The sequence below is a fragment of the Oryzias latipes genome, chromosome 14 (genome assembly GCF_002234675.1).
Source record: "Oryzias latipes chromosome 14, ASM223467v1".
Classification (NCBI taxonomy): domain Eukaryota; kingdom Metazoa; phylum Chordata; class Actinopteri; order Beloniformes; family Adrianichthyidae; genus Oryzias; species Oryzias latipes.
The window spans coordinates 10307707-10326494 of NC_019872.2; the positions used below are offsets into that span (position 1 = coordinate 10307707).

Sequence of the window (18788 nt, forward strand, 5' to 3'; positions counted from 1 at the left end):
GTGTATAGTGTTTCATAAATAAACGTTATCTGGTTTGTGTGAGCTTCAACGTTTTTGTAAAACACTAATCTATTGTATTTAGCTAAAGGATCAAACAGCTGCAAGAAAAAATGAATTATATCTGCACAAACAAAGGCTATTTACAAGATTACATTTAGTGATTTATTGAGTTTAGTGTTGCAAACGGAAAGCAGGTCAAGGGTGTGAGTGGGGGGGCATACAGGACAGGAAAACATCTGCCTTATTAGCAAAGCTGACATACAAATATTTCCATGTTGAGTAAGTGTGTTTGAACACACAGGATAAGATAAAATTGCACTTTTCCCCACTCTGGTTTGTGTCAAGCAAAAGGTTCAGTGTGTCAGTGTTTGGCTTAAGACTATGAAGGGCATAATTCTGTCTGAATACGGTCCCTCATATGAGACACCAGTTTCCATAGTTTTTAAAAAGACAGAATCAGCACAAGTTGGGATATTTGTCTTTGGAACTCAGAGGAAGAAACTGGAACTCCCTTTGAACGCAAATCTTTGGCTCCTATCATGAAATATGAAAAACTGAGCGATATGTATTCCAGCCATGATAAAATGCAGACCTTGTCAAGAAAGCAGCAAGTAACTCCTTCAGATGTGGAGCCTGATACATAATCAAAATCAAAACGGATCCTGGAAGAACTTTAAGGTTAAATAGCCAGCCTTTTGTTCTATCTCCCACAGAAACAATTTCAAGGAGAGTCTCTCTCAGAATAGAAAACGCAAAAGTTAAAAAGTTTTAGGTTCCCTTCTTCCATTAGATACAAAATATGAACATCTCAGGAGGCTAACCTGAAAAAAGATTGTCAGATTTAGAATTTTAATTATAAATGTGCAACATTCCCATCAAATCAAAATTACTTCCTTTTTCAGGTGGAACTTAGAGCAGACACTCAATAAAATACAGACAATGTATACTTAGGACTGTTTAAACAACTAAATATAAGGTTGAAAAAAATTAAGCACAGATTACCTTTTACAATTACCTTTGGACCTTGCTACCTTAGAGACTGCTGTTTTTATAATTAATTTTTTATTCAATGTAACATTTAAATTTAAATTTAATAAAGATTTAAAAAAAATTAAATCAATTTTTTATCTAATAAAGAAGTGTTATGATTGAGGGCCACAGAGGAATAAAAGATGATAGTGCATAAGCTCTTAAAAACATACTTTGAACTCTGAACTGTCCAAAGTCTGAAATTAAAAACAGTCCTCCATCATGAGCAAACTCTGGCAAATTAGATAATTATGTGGGAAAAAAGGGCAAACAGAGATTTGAACTAACATTTTAGTTCTTGCAGATTTAAAATACTGGCTTCTGGATTTAAAGGGTGGTTAGGTAACTGCAGTTTAACATGAAAGCAAAAACCTATCCCTGCGAGATATCAAAACAATAGACACACCCTTTCCTTTTCCTGCATCTGCTTTCTGTTAGCCAGCAAATGTTGGATAGAAAATGATGTTTTACTGCCAAGTATTGGTGAAAAATAGCCACACGTGGGGATTGCCGTACAGTGTCTTTATGCATTTTTGTGTACTTAACTTTTATTGTTGTCTTTTTATCTAGTACGTTTTTGTTTTTTGTGAGAATAAAATGCCTAAAATTGCCTTTTTTTGAAACTGTGATTCAACTTGTTCATTAAGTTTCCCTGATGCACTTCATCTGTACAATTTTGGCTGTATGTGCAGGCTGTCTGTGTATCTGTAAGAGATACATACATTGAAACAAAAAGATAATCACAGCATGTCTTTTTTCTCTGTGTTCACATTTTTAAAATACACATTAAAAAACAGTTCATATTCATATCCTGTAAACACTTTTTTAACCATTGAAACATCCCGATTATTTAAGCAAAAGATAACGTTTTCCCTCAATGTTTTGCAGTTATTGTATTAGTATAAGTGTAAGTTGCAGTTTTTTATTGCATAATTGTGACTTTTACTCAGGCGCTACTTTTTGCACTGTTCTGTAAATAGCTTTTTAAATTATAATACCTTGATGTTTGCATTTATGCTAAATTTTCTTTGTTCTTGCATTTTTTTATTTCATTCTAAGTCTTTTTTTCCCTCTGCTGTCAGTTGCTATGGTGACAAACAAATTTCCCACGTGTGGGATCAATAAAGTATTTCTAAATTTGATTCTGATTCTGATTCTTATGCTATGAACAAACATGGGATATGAGTTTAAGAATGCCTGTTTAGCGTGTTTTAGCATATGGTGTTCAAAGTAGACTGTTGCTATTGTGCCAGAAGCTTTTTGGTTAAATTTATAATATAACAGAAAAAAGAAAACAAGTTCCCATTCACTCATCCACAACTTTGGAAGGGTGTTACTCAAGCAGTGTTTGCACGCTGACATTTTCAAAAAGGGAACTTTGAGACACATTTTGTGTTGAACATGCCACCACAACATCTCCCTTAAGCCCTCAGGCTTACACAGACCAGGAGTCATATTTCTCCTCTTTCCCGCGATTCTGTCAGCTGATCACTTCCAGTTTTACAAATTGATGTCATGATCCAGATTAATGATCACTCTTATGAATGCTTGAGTTGTAAAGCTCCTGCCACCTTATCACATCTCGAAAAACTAAATCTGTGCTTCCACTGAGGAGAAAACGTGATCCCACTTAAAAACAATATTTATCTTATTAGCTTCCTATACTTCTGGCTCACTTAAATTCAGTTAGTTCAGCTGTTCTTCTGTTAGCTTATCTCAGATGATATAAATCAACAAACGTTAAGATAACGTCAAACTGTTTTATAGTTTCTTTCCCCACTTTTAGTTTAAGCACTCAAAAACTAAAAAGAAAATACTTGCTTTGTAAGGGGGACACTTCTAACCAAAGTTGAGAGCACAGATCAAGTTTTGAAGAGTAAAAGAACAAAAAAAATTGTAAAAAAATAGAAAGATGAGAAGAGAGGAGCCACTTTTAAATAAAACAAATGAAAGTTGGTTATCTAATCAGTTATTTGTTGATAGTAGTGCACTTTTAATTTGCATTTACAGTATCTGAAGTCTCTTTTATAAGAGACCACAACCATTATCCACTAAAGTACATCTCTAATCCTGAAGATAAAGGAGTACAAACAGTTGGACATTTTCTATCCCCCAAAAAGGAACAGATCTCACCCTGAAACAGGTTGGCACATGAGCTAAAATGTTCTTGAGGATGATCCCTGCTTTTGCATCTGCTTTAGAGACCCGTCTGTCAGCTTCAGCATCCTGCCGTAACACTCTGAGATCATGATTTCCACCACCCCAGGTGGAATTTTGGCACCCATATGCCAAAAATACACACTTGTAGACTTTCACTAGCAATGACAGCCATTTGACAAGTGTGTACCTGCTCACTTTATGTCTGGTGATGAGAAGAAAAAGACTGGAATGTATTCTTTGACATAAACTGACGCTTTACCTGCCTGACCTGATGGATTGGCATGTTTAAATCTTACCCTGTGAATTTTTTAGCAATTGCCCCTGCAAGGGTTTTGTTTCTTAAAAAATGATTGCAGAAGTCACAGAAAGGAATGTTCACCCCCAAATGACACATAGCACTTTTAATCTATGTAGACTAAATGACTGAGGGGCAACATTTCATTCCCGAATCAATGCAGTTAAAGTAAACATGTCACTTGTTTGTAACGCACAGATAAAATATGAATTCCAGGTTTCATCCAGTGCATTTCTCAAAACTAGCACTGAAAAATATAGAACTACAACAAATTGACAGAATTCACATCCACATTATTTCTATGAAGACCCAGTTCATTTACAGCACCATGAGCCTGAGATGCTACTAGAACTCACAAAACAATAGTTCTAACTTATGTAGTCAGATATTCTCAGCTACATACCTTGCAATATCATTCTTTAGCTTTTCTGCACGCACTACTATGTGCATCGTTCTTGTTATCCTTGCATTGTCTGTGAATAAAAGTATGCAACCTGCAATCTTTCTGCAACTGCCATGCATACAAATAAACAGTAAAAATACATGTTGTCATGTATGGTCATTGATTACTGTGATATTGCGTTTGTGTGACAGTATCTGTTGTCAGGGACTGGTTGTGTAGGACCAATCCAAAATAGGGGACCGGGCTTGCTGTCAGAAACAGCTGTGAATCATGATTTACCTGAAACTGGTGTGACTGACAAATGACAATTCAGAACTTGACCAAAAAAAAAACATGAAAAAACAAACTAAACCACAGAATCCTTACATCTTTAATAATAATGGGTTGGATTTATCTGTTTTTTCCAGATGCTCAAAGATCTTATAATGTGTTTCCATTATTCATTCACTCATCATTCATACCTGGTGATGGTGAGCTGTTAATGCAGCCACAGCTGCCCTGGGGCAGACGACAGAGGCATGGCTGCCAGTACGTGCAAACTGCCCCTCTGACCATCACCGGGATTCATATGCATTCACACACCAGTGGGGTCACACTGGAGGCAGGGAGGGTGAAGTGTCTTGGCCAAGGACACAACGACAGTTGTCTGGGGGTTGCCATAGTTAGCAAGACGAAACAGACCCAGACGCTGGAACCCGGAAGGAAACACAGGTGAGTTAAAGGGTGAGTAAAAAGGATTTATTTTTCTTGGTCCAGTGTGGTAGTTGGCGTAGCGGGAGACCAGAAGATGACTCATGGCGTGACTGGGGGGTTCGACCGTGGCTCGTGGCGTGATTGGAAGTTCGGCAGATGTTCGTGGTGAGTCTGAAGGTAGGTTGAGGCTTGAGGCGTGACTAGAGGATGTAGAGGCTTGGATCCGGGAGAGCTGATGACTCAGGCGACAACTGGTGGTAATGATGTCCTGGGAACAAGGCAGAGAGTGTGGCTCAGGCAAAGGCATAAATACATGAACTAGAAAAACTAGTGAACAAACTATGCACCATCAGGGGCAACGAACTGGCGATGAATACTGGAGCTGGATCTTCTTTTGAAGGCAGGCAGGTGTTGTGGTGAGTGGTCACAGCTGTGTAGAATCAGAGGCCAAGCAGAGAGGGGAGGGGTAGGAGAGCTGACAGAGGCACCATGACAGGGGGATCGAACCACTGACCCAGCGGCCATTGGCTGACATGCTCAATCACCTGAGCCTGACATTATTTAAGGCCTACCCAGTGTGTATTCTATACTTCACAAATAAGACAAGCTTTTACAACCTGAATTATTTTTGTCTGCTCCTAATTAATAAAAATTTGTATATTTGTATGAAGAAATGCGAAAATGCAATTTTGAGTTAAAATGATCCTAATAAGTGTCCTCCATCATAAGAAAAATGTCAACAGAACTTGTTAAAAACACCAAAAACAAAATTTTCAGTGGAGTGGGTTTTTAGGGAGTTTCACATTGGGTTTTTGTGGTTGGAATGATAGTTAATTGCCTCTCATTGTCAAAATCGATCTTGACAAGTAAGCAGTGGATGGAGCGAAGGATTTCAATCCCAGTATTGCTCCTTCTACGATACGTTTCACACTAAAAGTGGGCATTTGCTTGTAAAAGTTTATGTACTTTAACTTTAACACTACTCCAAGTTATTTTAACAGGAGCAATATAGCAAAAGTATAATGCACAGCTCACACATGATTGTCATTACCAGGTTTTTTCACAACTTTACAAACTAAACTTTTAAATCTGTGGAAATTGGAGAAATAGAAAATTCCTTTTTCCCCCATTTTTGGTGACATAATGCAACATGCGCCAGGGGTAACTTATTTACTTGTGAAAGGACACATCATCTCTGAGACTGGAGTTTGAACGCAAATATAATACATGTCCAGTTGATCAGGATTTGGGAATGGGCCACTACTGACTGCTGAAAAAAGGTAGGGATTTTAATTGAAACATTTTTTGGCCAATTACACATTTAACAGTGTGTGTTTTTAATGCTACTTAATGTTAAACCTGACCAGACTTTGATATAAAGTATTAAAGCAAATTTCATTGTTTCTCATTCTATAGGAGAAATGCATCAGGTGTGTGGAGTCTTTGTATTCTTTAATCTATGCCTCCATTTCCTGGCACCATCATGCAGTGGAGGAAATATTCTAGTGTATCCTATTGATGGAAGCCACTGGATCAACATGAAGATTCTTCTAGAAGAACTTCATGCCAGGGGACACAATATTACTGTGATTAGGGTTTCCACCAGCTGGTACATAAAAGAGAAGTCTCCTATCTACTCATCCATCACCGTTGAAGTGGAAGAGGCCTTGGAAGATTTTTTTGATGTGTTCATAAAGGAGCAAATTAGGGTATTTGACTCTGACTAATAGTTTGATACATAATATTCTCTGTTTTTTTTATTTATTAAACTGAGTTTTAATGTCATGTTTATTTATTTATTTTATTTAGGTGCAGCGAGAAGGTGCTTCACTGTCGTCTTTCTTCAGGCTACACAAAGACTTTATTTCTATGATGTCTCATGCTCATGCATTGCGGTGTAATGCTACAAAACACATTTTTGAGAATAAGAACCTGGTAAAACAAATCATCGATTCAAAGTTTGATCTGGTTCTGACTGATCCAGCAATGAGTGCAGGGGTCGTACTTGCAAAATATTTTAATCTACCTGTGGTACTCAATGTGCGCTGGATCACCAGTGGAGAAGGTCACTTTGTTCTGGCCCCTTCTCCACTTTCTTATATCCCAGTACCAGGATCAGGGTTAACAGATAGGATGGACTTCATTCAGAGGCTCAAAAACATATTTTTTTACGGCATCATAAACTTTCAGCAAATAGTTATGGTGGGGCCCATCTATGATGACATCTGTAGTAAATACATCCAGGGTGGGTGTAGCATTGTCTCTCTGCTTCAGCAAGCAGACATTTGGCTTTTTAGATCAGATTTTGTGTTTGACTTCCCTCGACCTACCATGCCAAACGTGGTCTACATCGGAGGATTCCAGTGCAAACCAGCTGAACCTCTGCCAGCAGATCTAGAGAAGTTTGTTCAAAGTTCTGGCGAACATGGAGTGATAATCATGACTTTGGGAACATTGGTTAATGAACTACCACAAGACGTTGCAAATGAGATTGCCGAAGTCTTTTCCAAAATGCCCCAGAAGGTAACAGATGACATTTTATTCATCTTTTTAATACAATATAAATATTCTTGATAAATATGACAAATCTATGCTGTTACTAATTGACCAATCAAAGAAAATCTAAAATTAAGCAGTAAGATAGGCCTTCAAAAATTCTACTTCAGTCATTTCTGTTTTCTAAGTACTTTCATCCTATTTGGATGCCTCCTGAACAGAGGTGTTCTGAGCATGTCCCACTAGGCAGATATCCCAGGGAAACACCCAGGACACCCTGGGGAGACCACATCTCTCAGCTGGCTTTAAGAGCGCTTTGGGATTTCTCTGGAGGAGCTTGAGAAAAAGACTGAAAAAAGCAAAGTCTGGGCATCAGCTTAGACTGCTCCGCTCATGACTTGAATGAGTGAAAGAAAATGGATGGATGGATGGATGGATGGATGGATAATAACAAATGTACATTTTTTTCTTTTAGAAGTACTAACCTGTATAACAGAAATATAATCATGTTAGATAAATCTAAACTTTTTGAATAGAGATTTAAGAATGACTTTGTCACTAAATTAACTGAAAGAAAAAGTGTTGGTCCTTTTTTGTTTTGGTTGTCCTACATTTTTTTTAAAACAGTCCAACTTATCATAATCCTATTTCTGTTACTTGTTTTTAGGTGATATGGAAACACAAAGGGGACCGTCCATCTACACTGGGCGATAACACTCTCATAGTGGACTGGATGCCACAGAAAGACCTCCTTGGACATTCGCAGGTTAAAGTCTTTGTAGCTCATGGAGGGACCAACGGAGTCCAAGAGGCCATTTACCATGGGGTCCCAGTGCTGGGCATCCCACTGTTCTTTGATCAGTACGACAACCTTCTACGTTTGCAGGAAAGAGGAGCTGGTAAAATCCTCCAACTTGCTGACTTGAATGGCCGCACTTTTGAAGAAGGTCTTAAGGAGGTGCTCCATAATATTAGCTACAGGCAAAACATTCAAAGACTTTCTTGTTTGCACAAAGATAAGCCAATGTCACCCATGGATCAGGCTATTTTCTGGATAGAGTATGTGATACGACACAAAGGGGCTCGACATCTGATTTCAGAGGCTTACAAGATGCCGTGGTACTCATATCACAGTTTTGATGTTGTCCTTTTGGTGCTGGCAGTAGAAACTGTGCTGCTTTACGCCATTTATGCTGTTTTCAGATTTCTGTGCTGCAGAAGGAAAAGAAAGACAAAAACCAAACAAAACTAAACAATTCTGTATTTGTTAAAACATTTTTTCCTCTAGTTTTGTTTAAATATTTGAAGCCAATTTACAAGTTGGGATGAATTTATTTTATGGAATAATGTAAAAAGCGGTCTAGCACTGAACCTAATGATTTTACTTTATTTATCCGGCTAAAAACAGGCGAAAGAGGAAATAAAAATAGAAATTCTAACACATCAATAAAATCAGGTTTTCTGCTGTTTAAAAATAGATTTTGAAGTTCTGTGGCAGTTGTTGTACACAGGCCTATGGGTATTTAAGTTTCGTTTTGACAACAGAAACCATCAAATGAAAAAGAAAAAGGTTTGATTAAAAAAAAATTGGAATCTAAAAATCAAATTTTGCTAAAATCAAGATTTTTTAAATCCTGTGTTACATCAGTCTTTGTTTAAAAAGAAGACTTGAAGTATTTTTTTCTTTGTGGTATAAGTGAAGAAAATGTAATATTTATATAGAAAATAAATATAAATATATTTTTTTGCGTAAAACTAGATTTACATGTTTTTTTATTGCAGCAACTTGCAAACAGTAATTAGCACAGCTGTAATAATTTCATTTGTAAAACTACATCTTATTGTTGTTCCAAAGATTTTACCATCTATCCAATGAGTGCTAAGAACTGTATATCTGGAGTTACGTTTGGCACCACCGTCTTGAGCAATAACCTATAGTTTAGACAAGACTGGGACGTTTTTTCTATGAATTTATTTCTTTTTTTCTTAAACATGATTAAACAGAGAAAATAACTGTTTTTTTAATGTCCCGTTTAAATGTTAAAAATTACATAAAAGGATTGTTTACACTTATTAATGCATTCATTTTTTTTAAAGGACGCTTGAAATACCTATAAGCACATGGACCCAGTTGTTTTTTTCTCTATGAATAAATTGATTTGAAAATGGAACTCTTCTTCTGTTCTTAATCACTTTGCTTTACAATCAAATAAACATTTCAAATGCATAACCAACATAACACATGATAGATTACCATATAACAATACAAATAAAAACAATCTAATCAGATTTAGCATTTAATTCTGCACTTTTTTTTGTTCAAGCATTTATTTTTTGTCTTATTACTGAAGCTGGAAAATTAAATGAACATTAATAAACTTTTTGGTTGCAATTCATCATTCAACCATACTTAATAAGTATGCTCACTTCTTATATGTATTTATAGCTACGTGACATTAATCTTTTACAGGTTGTACAATCTTTATTAAGAATTGAGAGGTCAGAGGTTTTCTATGCAAGCATTGTAAAACATTTGCGCCACAACTTTTACATTCTACTCTTTCACGGTGTTTATAAGATTTGTAACCATCAAACAATACAACTCATGATACATTTACAAAAGAAAATAATCAATTTTTTGGTCTACAGTATGTAACCAATGAGGTAACTCATTTACTTTTGAAGGACAGAGGAGATCAGAGGCCGGAGTTTGAACCCAAGTCTCATAAATTCCTGTTGGATGTACTTTACATGGGTATAGCCTGCTAGAAGGATACAACTATTGGCGACTGACAACAGGTGAGCGGATTTCAGAAACCTGTATCTCTGTTAGTTAAAACAAAATTTAGCAATGAGTTATTTTCTGTTTAAACAATCCAAAGCTATATCAACCTTATAGTCATATATATTCTCATTCTCTAGGAGCAATGTATCGAGTGTGTGGAGGATTAGCATGTTTTAGTCTCTGTCTCATTTTCTTGGTGCCATCATGCAGTGGAGGAAATATTCTAGTGTATCCTGTTGATGGAAGCCACTGGATCAACATGAAGATTCTTCTAGAAGAACTTCATGCCAGGGGACACAATATTACTGTGATTAGGGTTTCCACCAGCTGGTACATAAAAGAGAAGTCTCCTATCTACTCATCCATCACCCTTGAAATGGAAGAGGCCTTAGAAGACTTCTTTGATGTTTTCGTAAAAGAGCAAATTAAGGTATTTGATCATTTGCTTTATAGAAATAAATACATGAAAATTCTAATTTTCCATTAAGTATAAAGATCCCTTATCATCTTTGTGTTTTTATTTTTGCTATCATAGGTGCAGCGAGAAGGTGCTTCAATGTTGTCTTTCTTCAAGCTCAACAAAGACTTTCTGTCGATGCTCACTCAGGCTCACGTATTGTGGTGTGATGTTACAAAAGACATTTTTGAGAACGAGGATCTGGCAAAACAAATAACCGATTCCAAATATGATGTGGTTCTGACTGATCCAGCGATAGGTGGAGGTCTTGTCTTAGCCAAATATTTTAATCTACCTGTGGTACTCAATGTGCGCTGGATCCCCGTTGGAGAAGGTCACTTTGTTCTGGCCCCTTCTCCACTTTCTTATATCCCAGTACCAGGATCAGGCTTAACAGATAGGATGGACTTCATTCAGAGGCTCAAAAACATCTTTTTTAACTGCATCACAAAGTTTCAAGAATTGTTCTTGGTGGGGCCCATCTATGATGACATCTGTAGTAAATACATAGAGGGTGGATGTAGCATCGTCTCTCTGCTTCAGCAAGCAGACATTTGGCTTTTTAGATCAGATTTTGTGTTTGACTTCCCTCGACCTACCATGCCAAACGTGGTCTACATCGGAGGATTCCAGTGCAAACCAGCTGAACCTCTGCCAGCAGATCTAGAGAAGTTTGTTCAAAGTTCTGGAGAACATGGAGTGATAATCATGACTTTGGGAACATTGGTTAATGCTCTGCCTCAAGACGTTGCAAATGAGATTGCCGAAGTCTTTTCCAAGATGCCCCAGAAGGTAACAGACAACATTTATTACATTTTTTCAATTTAATGCCAAATTTTATGGAGATTTTTAATCTGCCCTTTTACGACTTTGATCGATATTGAAGATACAATCTTCCTACTGATGCTTTTAGCAGAATTATACCCCAGTTTACAAATGTGCACTGCTAGGATGCAATTTCCTAGTAATGAAAACTCTTTTTAAAACTAGCAATGACAATGTTTCTATTAAGGAAAAAAAGACGCACTAATAATATATTATGTATAATTAAAAAAAATCCCTTACTTCTGCCTCAAAAATGGTATTGTTTACAGCGTTTTTTCATTTGTTTGTGCCTCTTAGTCTCGCTGCTTTAAACAATGACATTTTTGGCAGTTAATCTTTTGTCATACACAACATACTGAACATTTAATAATGAATAAAACTACATTACAACTTATTACTTAGGTTTTACATTACATTACATTTAATTACTGCAAAAAGTATTATATTACTGCAAAATGTAACTTTTGTAATAAGTTACTTCATATTCCATTGTTTTTCTACACATGTATAGAATGAACACAGATATCCAGATTGTTGGTTAGAGGAACAACTTTGTGGCAAATCCAGCATCCTTTCAAGTTTACTGTAGCTGTCTTTTGAAAAGTAATGTAAGCAAACCAGGTTTAAGTCAAATTTATCCCCCCGAAAAACAAACTACATCCACTGCTTCCTGGTATAAAGATTCTTTGTCAACCACCTCTGCAATCAGCCAAATATGTACTTCTTACCTATTTTAATAAATTGAAGAAACACTGCTGTTACTCCTGTAAAGCACAATGGAGACCACAACTGCACAAGGCTCTCGTAATAAGCAGTCTGTACTCTCTGGGAAAAGGCCAATAAAACTAATACCACATTGTGCTGTGGTACTGCCCTCATTTACTAAGTTTACCATGCCACAGTATAAAATTTACTGACATTAGAGATTTTGGATGATAAAATTGAGGATGAAAAAAATTAAGGTAGTTTTAAAGTTGTGGTTATTTGAATTATAAACTGCCAAAAGCCATACTTATTTATTTACAACATGCTAAAATTTTTGACTTTGTTCAAATAAAAGGGAAAAAATAGTTGCAATTGATGTTTATAGTATCTTTTTTTATTTGAATAAATACTTGATTTTTACTTTTTTTTTTCAAATAAAAAAATACCCTATAAGCTTATAAAAATAATGGTGGCCGTAGGGTGACATGGTACGAAAAATAAATTGTAGCCACAAAATATTTAAAATATGCAAGTGCTAATTCATGGCCACAAAAAGGCAAAGAGTGCAAAATAAATACTATTTATGTGGCCACAGACTAAATTTTTGTTTTTATGGTCTTTCAGTATTCATTAAAAAAAGTATGAAATGATTGTAAGATTGTTGCTTCCTTTTAGGTGATATGGAAACACAAAGGGGACCGTCCTTCTACACTGGGCAATAACACTCTCATAGTGGACTGGATGCCACAGAAAGACCTCCTTGGACATCCGCAGGTTAAAGTCTTTGTAGCTCATGGAGGGACCAACGGAGTCCAAGAGGCCATTTACCATGGGGTCCCAGTGCTGGGCATCCCACTGTTCTTTGATCAGTACGACAACCTTCTACGTTTGCAGGAAAGAGGTGCTGGAAAAATCCTCCAACTTGCTGACTTGAATGGCCGCAATTTTGAAGAAGGTCTTAAGGAGGTGCTCCATAATAGTAGCTACAGGCAAAACATTCAAAGACTTTCTCGTTTGCACAAAGATAAGCCAATGTCACCCATGGATCAGGCTATTTTCTGGATAGAGTATGTGATACGACACAAAGGGGCTCGACATCTGATTTCAGAGGCTTACAAGATGCCGTGGTACTCATATCACAGTTTAGATGTTGTCCTCCTGCTTCTGGCTGTAGGAGCTGTGCTGCTTTACTCTATTTATGGTGTTTTCAGATTTTTGTGCTGCAGAAGGAAAATAAAGACAAAAACTAAGCTTAACTAAAGTTATCAGGTTAATCCGAAGTGTTTTCATTTGTTTTCGTTAGTTAATTTAGGAAAAACTGTTCTAGCGCAAAGGTGTGAATATGTAATACAAAAAGAAACCTTTTTAGTTTCTTTAAATTTTTCTTTTTCATAAAGTCACTTAAAATATTTCTCAATCCCAGAGTAACCCTTTATCAACTTTGAGAACTTGTTTTGAAAAGGATTTTTGTTTGTTTTACGCAACAACAGACTAAAAGTCATGAAAAGTTTATTTATAACCACTTCTACCTTTAAATTGAAAGTTTTTAAGGTGCTTGTACTTGTTGTCGGCAAAACAGTTTTTGCATATTATATTTGTCTTTAAGAATGAGAATGAGAATGATTAAACAAAAATGAAAGCACTGAACTCAAAAACGTTTTGTAATTACTAGCTTTTGCTTTTGTTTTTGAGGAAAAAGGTATCCCCCTTTTACTGTTCTGAATCAGTACAAAACACATTTTATTATTGAAAATAAATGGAAAGATGTTCTTATGTACATGTTTTAAGAGCTTTTGTACTAGTTGCCAAATTCCACCCTTTGTTACTGGTGTATTGGGACGACCCAAATGCAGGAACAAAGTGGCGAAGTGGAGTGAGGAGAATTATGTAATTAACAAAGGGCACCACTTCAAGTGGGACAGAAACTCCAAAACCCATTGTAATAACACAGTCCCTTAGCACAGACAAGAAAAAAAAATAAAAAAATAAAATAACAGAAAACCAGATTGTAACACAGAAACAGGGTAGCTTAAATAGAACACAACAAATTTACTAAAGTGTAGGCAGCTGGGGCGTGGCCATTATAGAGCCAAAGCTAACCTGCACAAAAAACAAATATAAACACATATATAAAATAACGCCCCTCTCACCCTCCGTGGGTGGCTTTTCCTCCAAGCTCGGGTCCTCTACCAGAGACCTGGGAGCTTGAGGGTCCTGCGCAGTATCTTAGCTGTTCCTAGTACTGCACTTTTCTGTACTGAGAGGTCTGAGGTCTTTCCAGGTATCTGTTGTAGCCACTCCTCCAGCTTGGGGGTTACTGCCCTGAGTGCTCCAATTACCACAGGCACCACTGTCACCTTCACTTTCCATGCTTTCTCCAGTTCTTCTCTGAGTCCCTGGTATTTCTCCAGTTTCTCATGTTCCTTCTTCCTGATGTTTCCATCGCTTGGCACTGCCACATCCACCACAACGGCTTTCCTCTGTTCTTTATCCACCACTACAATGTCTGGTTAGTTCGCCATTATCATCCTATCAGTCTGGATCTGGAAATCCCACAGGATCTTTGCCCTGTGATTCTCTATCAACTTCGGAGGTGTTTCCCATTTTGATCTTGGGGTTTCCACTTCATATTCTGCACACATGTTCCTGTATATTATTCCAGCCACTTGATTGTGGCGCTCCATGTAGGCTTTCCCTGCCAGCATCTTACACCCTGCAGTTATGAGCTGGATTGTTTCAGAACTTATTCAAACTTTATTTTATTTATAAAATAGCGCTTCTCATGCACTTTGTGCAGCTCGAAGCGCTTTAACACTAAAAACAGTAAACACACAACATTACAATAAAAACCCCAACCCACCCTTCACCCTTCCCACTCCCCTCCATTAAACCACATGACCCATGGCTCCCACGTACAATGAAATATGACTATGTAACTGTAAAAGAATAAATAAATAAATAAATAAATAAATAAACAAGTATGGCTTAGCTCTGCTGTGAGGAAACAGTATCTGGGAATCCTTTCATACCAGGAGCCAGCCCGGCCACCGGAACATCGCCACAGTGCCCACCCAGACCGGAACAACACCGGGGTCCCCCTCACAGCCAAAAGCTGTAAAATTAGACCCCAGCCGCCCCAGCAAGGGCAACAACTGCAGCAACAACCGCTGACCAAGCCGGCAATCCCTGGAGGAAAAGATCCCCTCAAGAAACACTGGGGCTAAAATCATAAGATGCTAAAATTAAAAACATAAAAAAGAAAAAAACATAAAATTGAAAATAAGATGCATAAAATTAAAATAAATACATAAATAAAATAGCCTATACTAAAACTAATAGAATAAATTAGCAGTTAAAATCAACTAAAAGCTAAATTAAAAAGGTGGGTCTTGAGCCTCTTCTTAAAAACCTCTACTGTCTCTGCGGCCCTGAGGCTCTCCGGAAGGCCGTTCCACAGGCGAGGACCATAATGGCAGAACGAAGCCTCACCATAAGTTTTGGTCCTCACCTTGGGAACAACTAAGAGGCCAGTACCGGAAGACCTCAAGGTCCGCGAGGGCTCATATTTTAAAAGAATATCATTTAAATAAGAAGGCCCAAGACCATAAAAACATTTATAAACCATTAAAAGAATTTTAAAATCAATCCTGAAACGCACAGGGAGCCAATGCAGCGATTTTAAAACCGGTGTAATGTGTTCCCGCCCTCTGGTTCTCGTCAGAACTCGTGCCGCTGAGTTCTGTAGAAGTTGTAAGTTTGAAAGAGACTTTTTGGGTAAACCAGAGAGCAGGGCATTACAGTAATCTAAACGACTGAAAATAAAAGCATGCATTAGCACTTCTGTGCTGGCAAGAGAGAGGAACGGGCGGACTCTGGCAATGTTTTTGAGATGATAAAATCCTGTCTTAACGACATTTTTAATGTGTGGGATAAAATTTAGCTCAGAGTCAAAAAGTACGCCCAGGTTTCTCACACATTGAGAAGGTTTAAAATTATGAAGATGTGGTAAAATCATCTCTCTCTTGTCTTCAGAACCGATGATTAAAACTTCAGTTTTGTCCTGGTTGAGCTTTAAGAAATTTTCTGCCATCCACAACTTTATATCTAAAATGCAGTTTAAAAGAGTGTTAACCGGTTCAAGGTCATCAGGAGACACGGTGATGTAAAGCTGTGTATCATCAGCATAGCTGTGAAAGTCAACGCCATGTCTCCTGATGACCTCCCCAAGAGGCAACATATACAAATTAAAAAGTATTGGCCCTAAAATTGACCCTTGGGGAACCCCACAGCTTATTTCGTGGATTCCTGAAGAGCACATATCCATACTTACATAAAAGTGTCGATCTGTCAGGTAAGAGTAAAACCACTTAAGAACATTTCCAGAAAGGCCCACTAGACTACTAAGTCTGTCTAATAAAATCTGGTGATCTACTGTATCAAAAGCGGCACTAAGATCCAGTAGCACCAGAACACCATGAAGTGGTCTGCGAAGTCCTCACATGAAGCATTAGATGATGGCATGGAGGACTTGTTGAAGTCTTTGTTTATTAAAATATCAATTGTTTTAAAAAGAAATTTGGGGTTGTTTTTATTTATTTTCTGAAATGATTTTTGAAAAATAGGAGGTTCTGGCCCGTTTAACTGAGTTATTGTAGATTTTGAGTTGTTCTTTAAAAATGTCTTTGTGAATTATTAATTTCGTCTTCCTGTATTTCCTCTCTGCTCTCCTGCAGTTCTGCTTCAGACCCTTAATGTCGTCAGTCTTCCATGGCATTTTAGGAGTGGCTTTTAATGTTTTTGTTTTGAGTGGAGCCACTGCATCTATGGAAGACTGAAGTCTGTTATTAAAATGATCAACAATAAAATCACAGGGTGCAGGTAAAATCTGAGCAGGAGTTTGCTTAAAAACATCAATAAAACTTGCAGCCACTTCAGGAGTTAAATACCGTTTCCTCACAGTTCTCACTGAGGCTTCCTGCTGGATTTCACTGGTGACAGTAAAAAACACACAGTAATGGTCTGAGGTGGCTATGTCAACAACAGAGGACACCCCAGTGGACAGACCATAGGTAATGACCAGGTCCAGGGTGTGTCCTCTGTTGTGAGTTGGCTGTGTGACATGCTGCTGAAAATCCATGCTGTTTAGAAGATTTAAAAACTCGCAGGCATAGATATCATTACAATTGTCAACATGCAAATTAAAATCACCAGTAATTAAAATCCTATTGTACCTAATATGAAGAGATGATAAAAGTTCCGAAAATTCTTCGATAAAACAGGAAGGAGGGGTTGGTGGTCTGTATACTGTGACAGTTAAAACAGGTGGGTCTCCAAAAAGAAAAGCATGATGCTCAAATGAACAATATTTACCGAGTAAAATATTTTCAGATAAAATTCTTTTGTGAGCAATCGATGCTGTACCTCCACCTTTCTTTCCTCCCCTGATTGAAAATAAAAAATTAAAATTAGGTGGAGAAGCCTCAGTGAGAATAGCTGGTGCATCAGAGCCAAGCCAGGTTTCAGTTAAAAACAAACAGGTTAAATCATGGTCTAAAATCAGATCATTTATGATAAAAGACTTATTTAAAAGGGATCTGACATTTAAAAGAGCCATCTTCATGGTTGTGGGTACAATCTTATGTGTGCATGTCATGGGTTTTGTGACTGATGTGTGAATTGGTCGGAGACAACAAATATGCGAGGCACGTGGATATGAATGCAAATGATTAGAATGTCTATTGGTGATGCGGACTGGTATGTGATGCTGTATGGCAGAGAATGATGAGTCAGGGGTGTGGGTGTCCTGGTTCAACCGTCAGCTGGATATGGTTTTGAAAGAACGGAGGGTGAGATCAATGTTCATGCTGAGAAGACGGGAACCACTATAGTTGGGGTGTAAACCGTCTGATTTGAAGAGGTATGGTCTATTGTAAAAAGTTGTGAAGTTATCAACGTATGGAATGCTTATGGAATGACAGTATGTTTTTAACCAAATGTGAAGCTGACGGACGCGTGAGAACATGATGTCTCCATAACGGGGTGCAGGTAGTGGTCCAGATACGATACAGTGTATGTTTAACTGTTGGATGGTATGAATCAGGTGGATGAAGTCCATTTTCAGAGTCTCTGATTGCTGCAGTTTCAGGTTGTTGGTGCCTGCATGTATGATAAAAGTCTCCGCAGAGGGGTATTTCACAGAGAGTTGGTGGGCAGAGTTTTTAATCTCATTGACGACAGCTCCAGAGAGTGTGTGTGTGCGGCACCTTCTGACCCGGACATGCCGGACAACGGAGTCTCCCACGATGAGCGCGGGCTGCTGCACAGGTCCGGGTCTTCCAGCGGGTCTCCCCGATACAGCAGCGGGGTGATGAGCAGCGGCCTCCGCTCCAGCGGGCTCAGGTGGAGAAATGGGAGCTCCATAGTGATGTTTCCGGGCAGACAGTACTCCAGCGTGAAGACCTGGTTTTTCTGTGGAGAGTGGATCCCCTGAAGCTGGTGAGATGCAGGTTGCGGCGCGCAAGCCCCGGGGAAGCTCGCCTGAGCGTCGGGCCACCGCCTCTTTCAGCAGACGGCGGCGTTTCCTTCTCGTGGCGGGGGCCAGCGGAACAGCAGAGGATCCGGGCGGCTGGGCCAGGCGCCTCTTTGCACAGCCTACAACTTGGGTCTTTTCTGGTGTGGTAGATCTGAGCCCCTATCGCTCTGGTGCTCAGGGCTTGTTCCTGAGCTGCCAGGATGAGCGTTTCAGGGCTGTCCTGTAGGCCAGTCCTTTTTTAGCCATTGGTAGGACTTCTTGATATCAGCCACTTTAGTTATGGTCCGGTGGTACATGCCATGCAGGGGTTTGTCCTCCTATGAGGATCTGTCCTCCAGCACTGTATCCTCTGCTCTCCATTGCCTGAGACATTCACTGAGCACACTGTCAGTTGGGGCCTTGAGCTTC

The 18788-nt window shown here is 38.3% G+C and overlaps 2 protein-coding genes across 2 annotated transcripts; both read left to right on the forward strand.

Moving 5' to 3' along the window:
* The first annotated feature begins 5768 nt into the window (after window positions 1-5768).
* LOC101170116 (UDP-glucuronosyltransferase 1-2-like) lies at window positions 5769-9247 on the forward strand. The gene is made up of 4 exons (XM_011483316.2): window positions 5769-5860; window positions 5997-6289; window positions 6390-7103; window positions 7744-9247. Exons 2-4 carry the CDS (start codon window positions 6002-6004, stop codon window positions 8326-8328), a joined length of 1587 nt encoding a protein of 528 aa, XP_011481618.1. The 5' UTR covers window positions 5769-5860; window positions 5997-6001; the 3' UTR covers window positions 8329-9247.
* A 503-nt stretch (window positions 9248-9750) lies between these two features.
* LOC101168388 (UDP-glucuronosyltransferase 1-5) lies at window positions 9751-13625 on the forward strand. Its single transcript, XM_004076204.3, has 4 exons — window positions 9751-9875; window positions 9999-10291; window positions 10397-11110; window positions 12524-13625. Exons 2-4 carry the CDS (start codon window positions 10004-10006, stop codon window positions 13106-13108), a joined length of 1587 nt encoding a protein of 528 aa, XP_004076252.1. The 5' UTR covers window positions 9751-9875; window positions 9999-10003; the 3' UTR covers window positions 13109-13625.
* The last annotated feature ends 5163 nt before the right edge of the window (window positions 13626-18788 follow it).

Excerpts from the sequence above, each read along its gene's own strand:
- LOC101170116 (XM_011483316.2), top strand. The coding sequence starts at position 6,002 with ATGCATCAGGTGTGTGGAGTCTTTGTATTCTTTAATCTATGCCTCCAT. Across the intron at positions 6,290-6,389 it reads TCATAAAGGAGCAAATTAGG|GTGCAGCGAGAAGGTGCTTC; the intron begins GTATTTGACTCT and ends TATTTTATTTAG. Across the intron at positions 7,104-7,743 it reads TTTCCAAAATGCCCCAGAAG|GTGATATGGAAACACAAAGG; the intron begins GTAACAGATGAC and ends ACTTGTTTTTAG.
- LOC101168388 (XM_004076204.3), top strand. The coding sequence starts at position 10,004 with ATGTATCGAGTGTGTGGAGGATTAGCATGTTTTAGTCTCTGTCTCATT. Across the intron at positions 10,292-10,396 it reads TCGTAAAAGAGCAAATTAAG|GTGCAGCGAGAAGGTGCTTC; the intron begins GTATTTGATCAT and ends TTGCTATCATAG. Across the intron at positions 11,111-12,523 it reads TTTCCAAGATGCCCCAGAAG|GTGATATGGAAACACAAAGG; the intron begins GTAACAGACAAC and ends GCTTCCTTTTAG.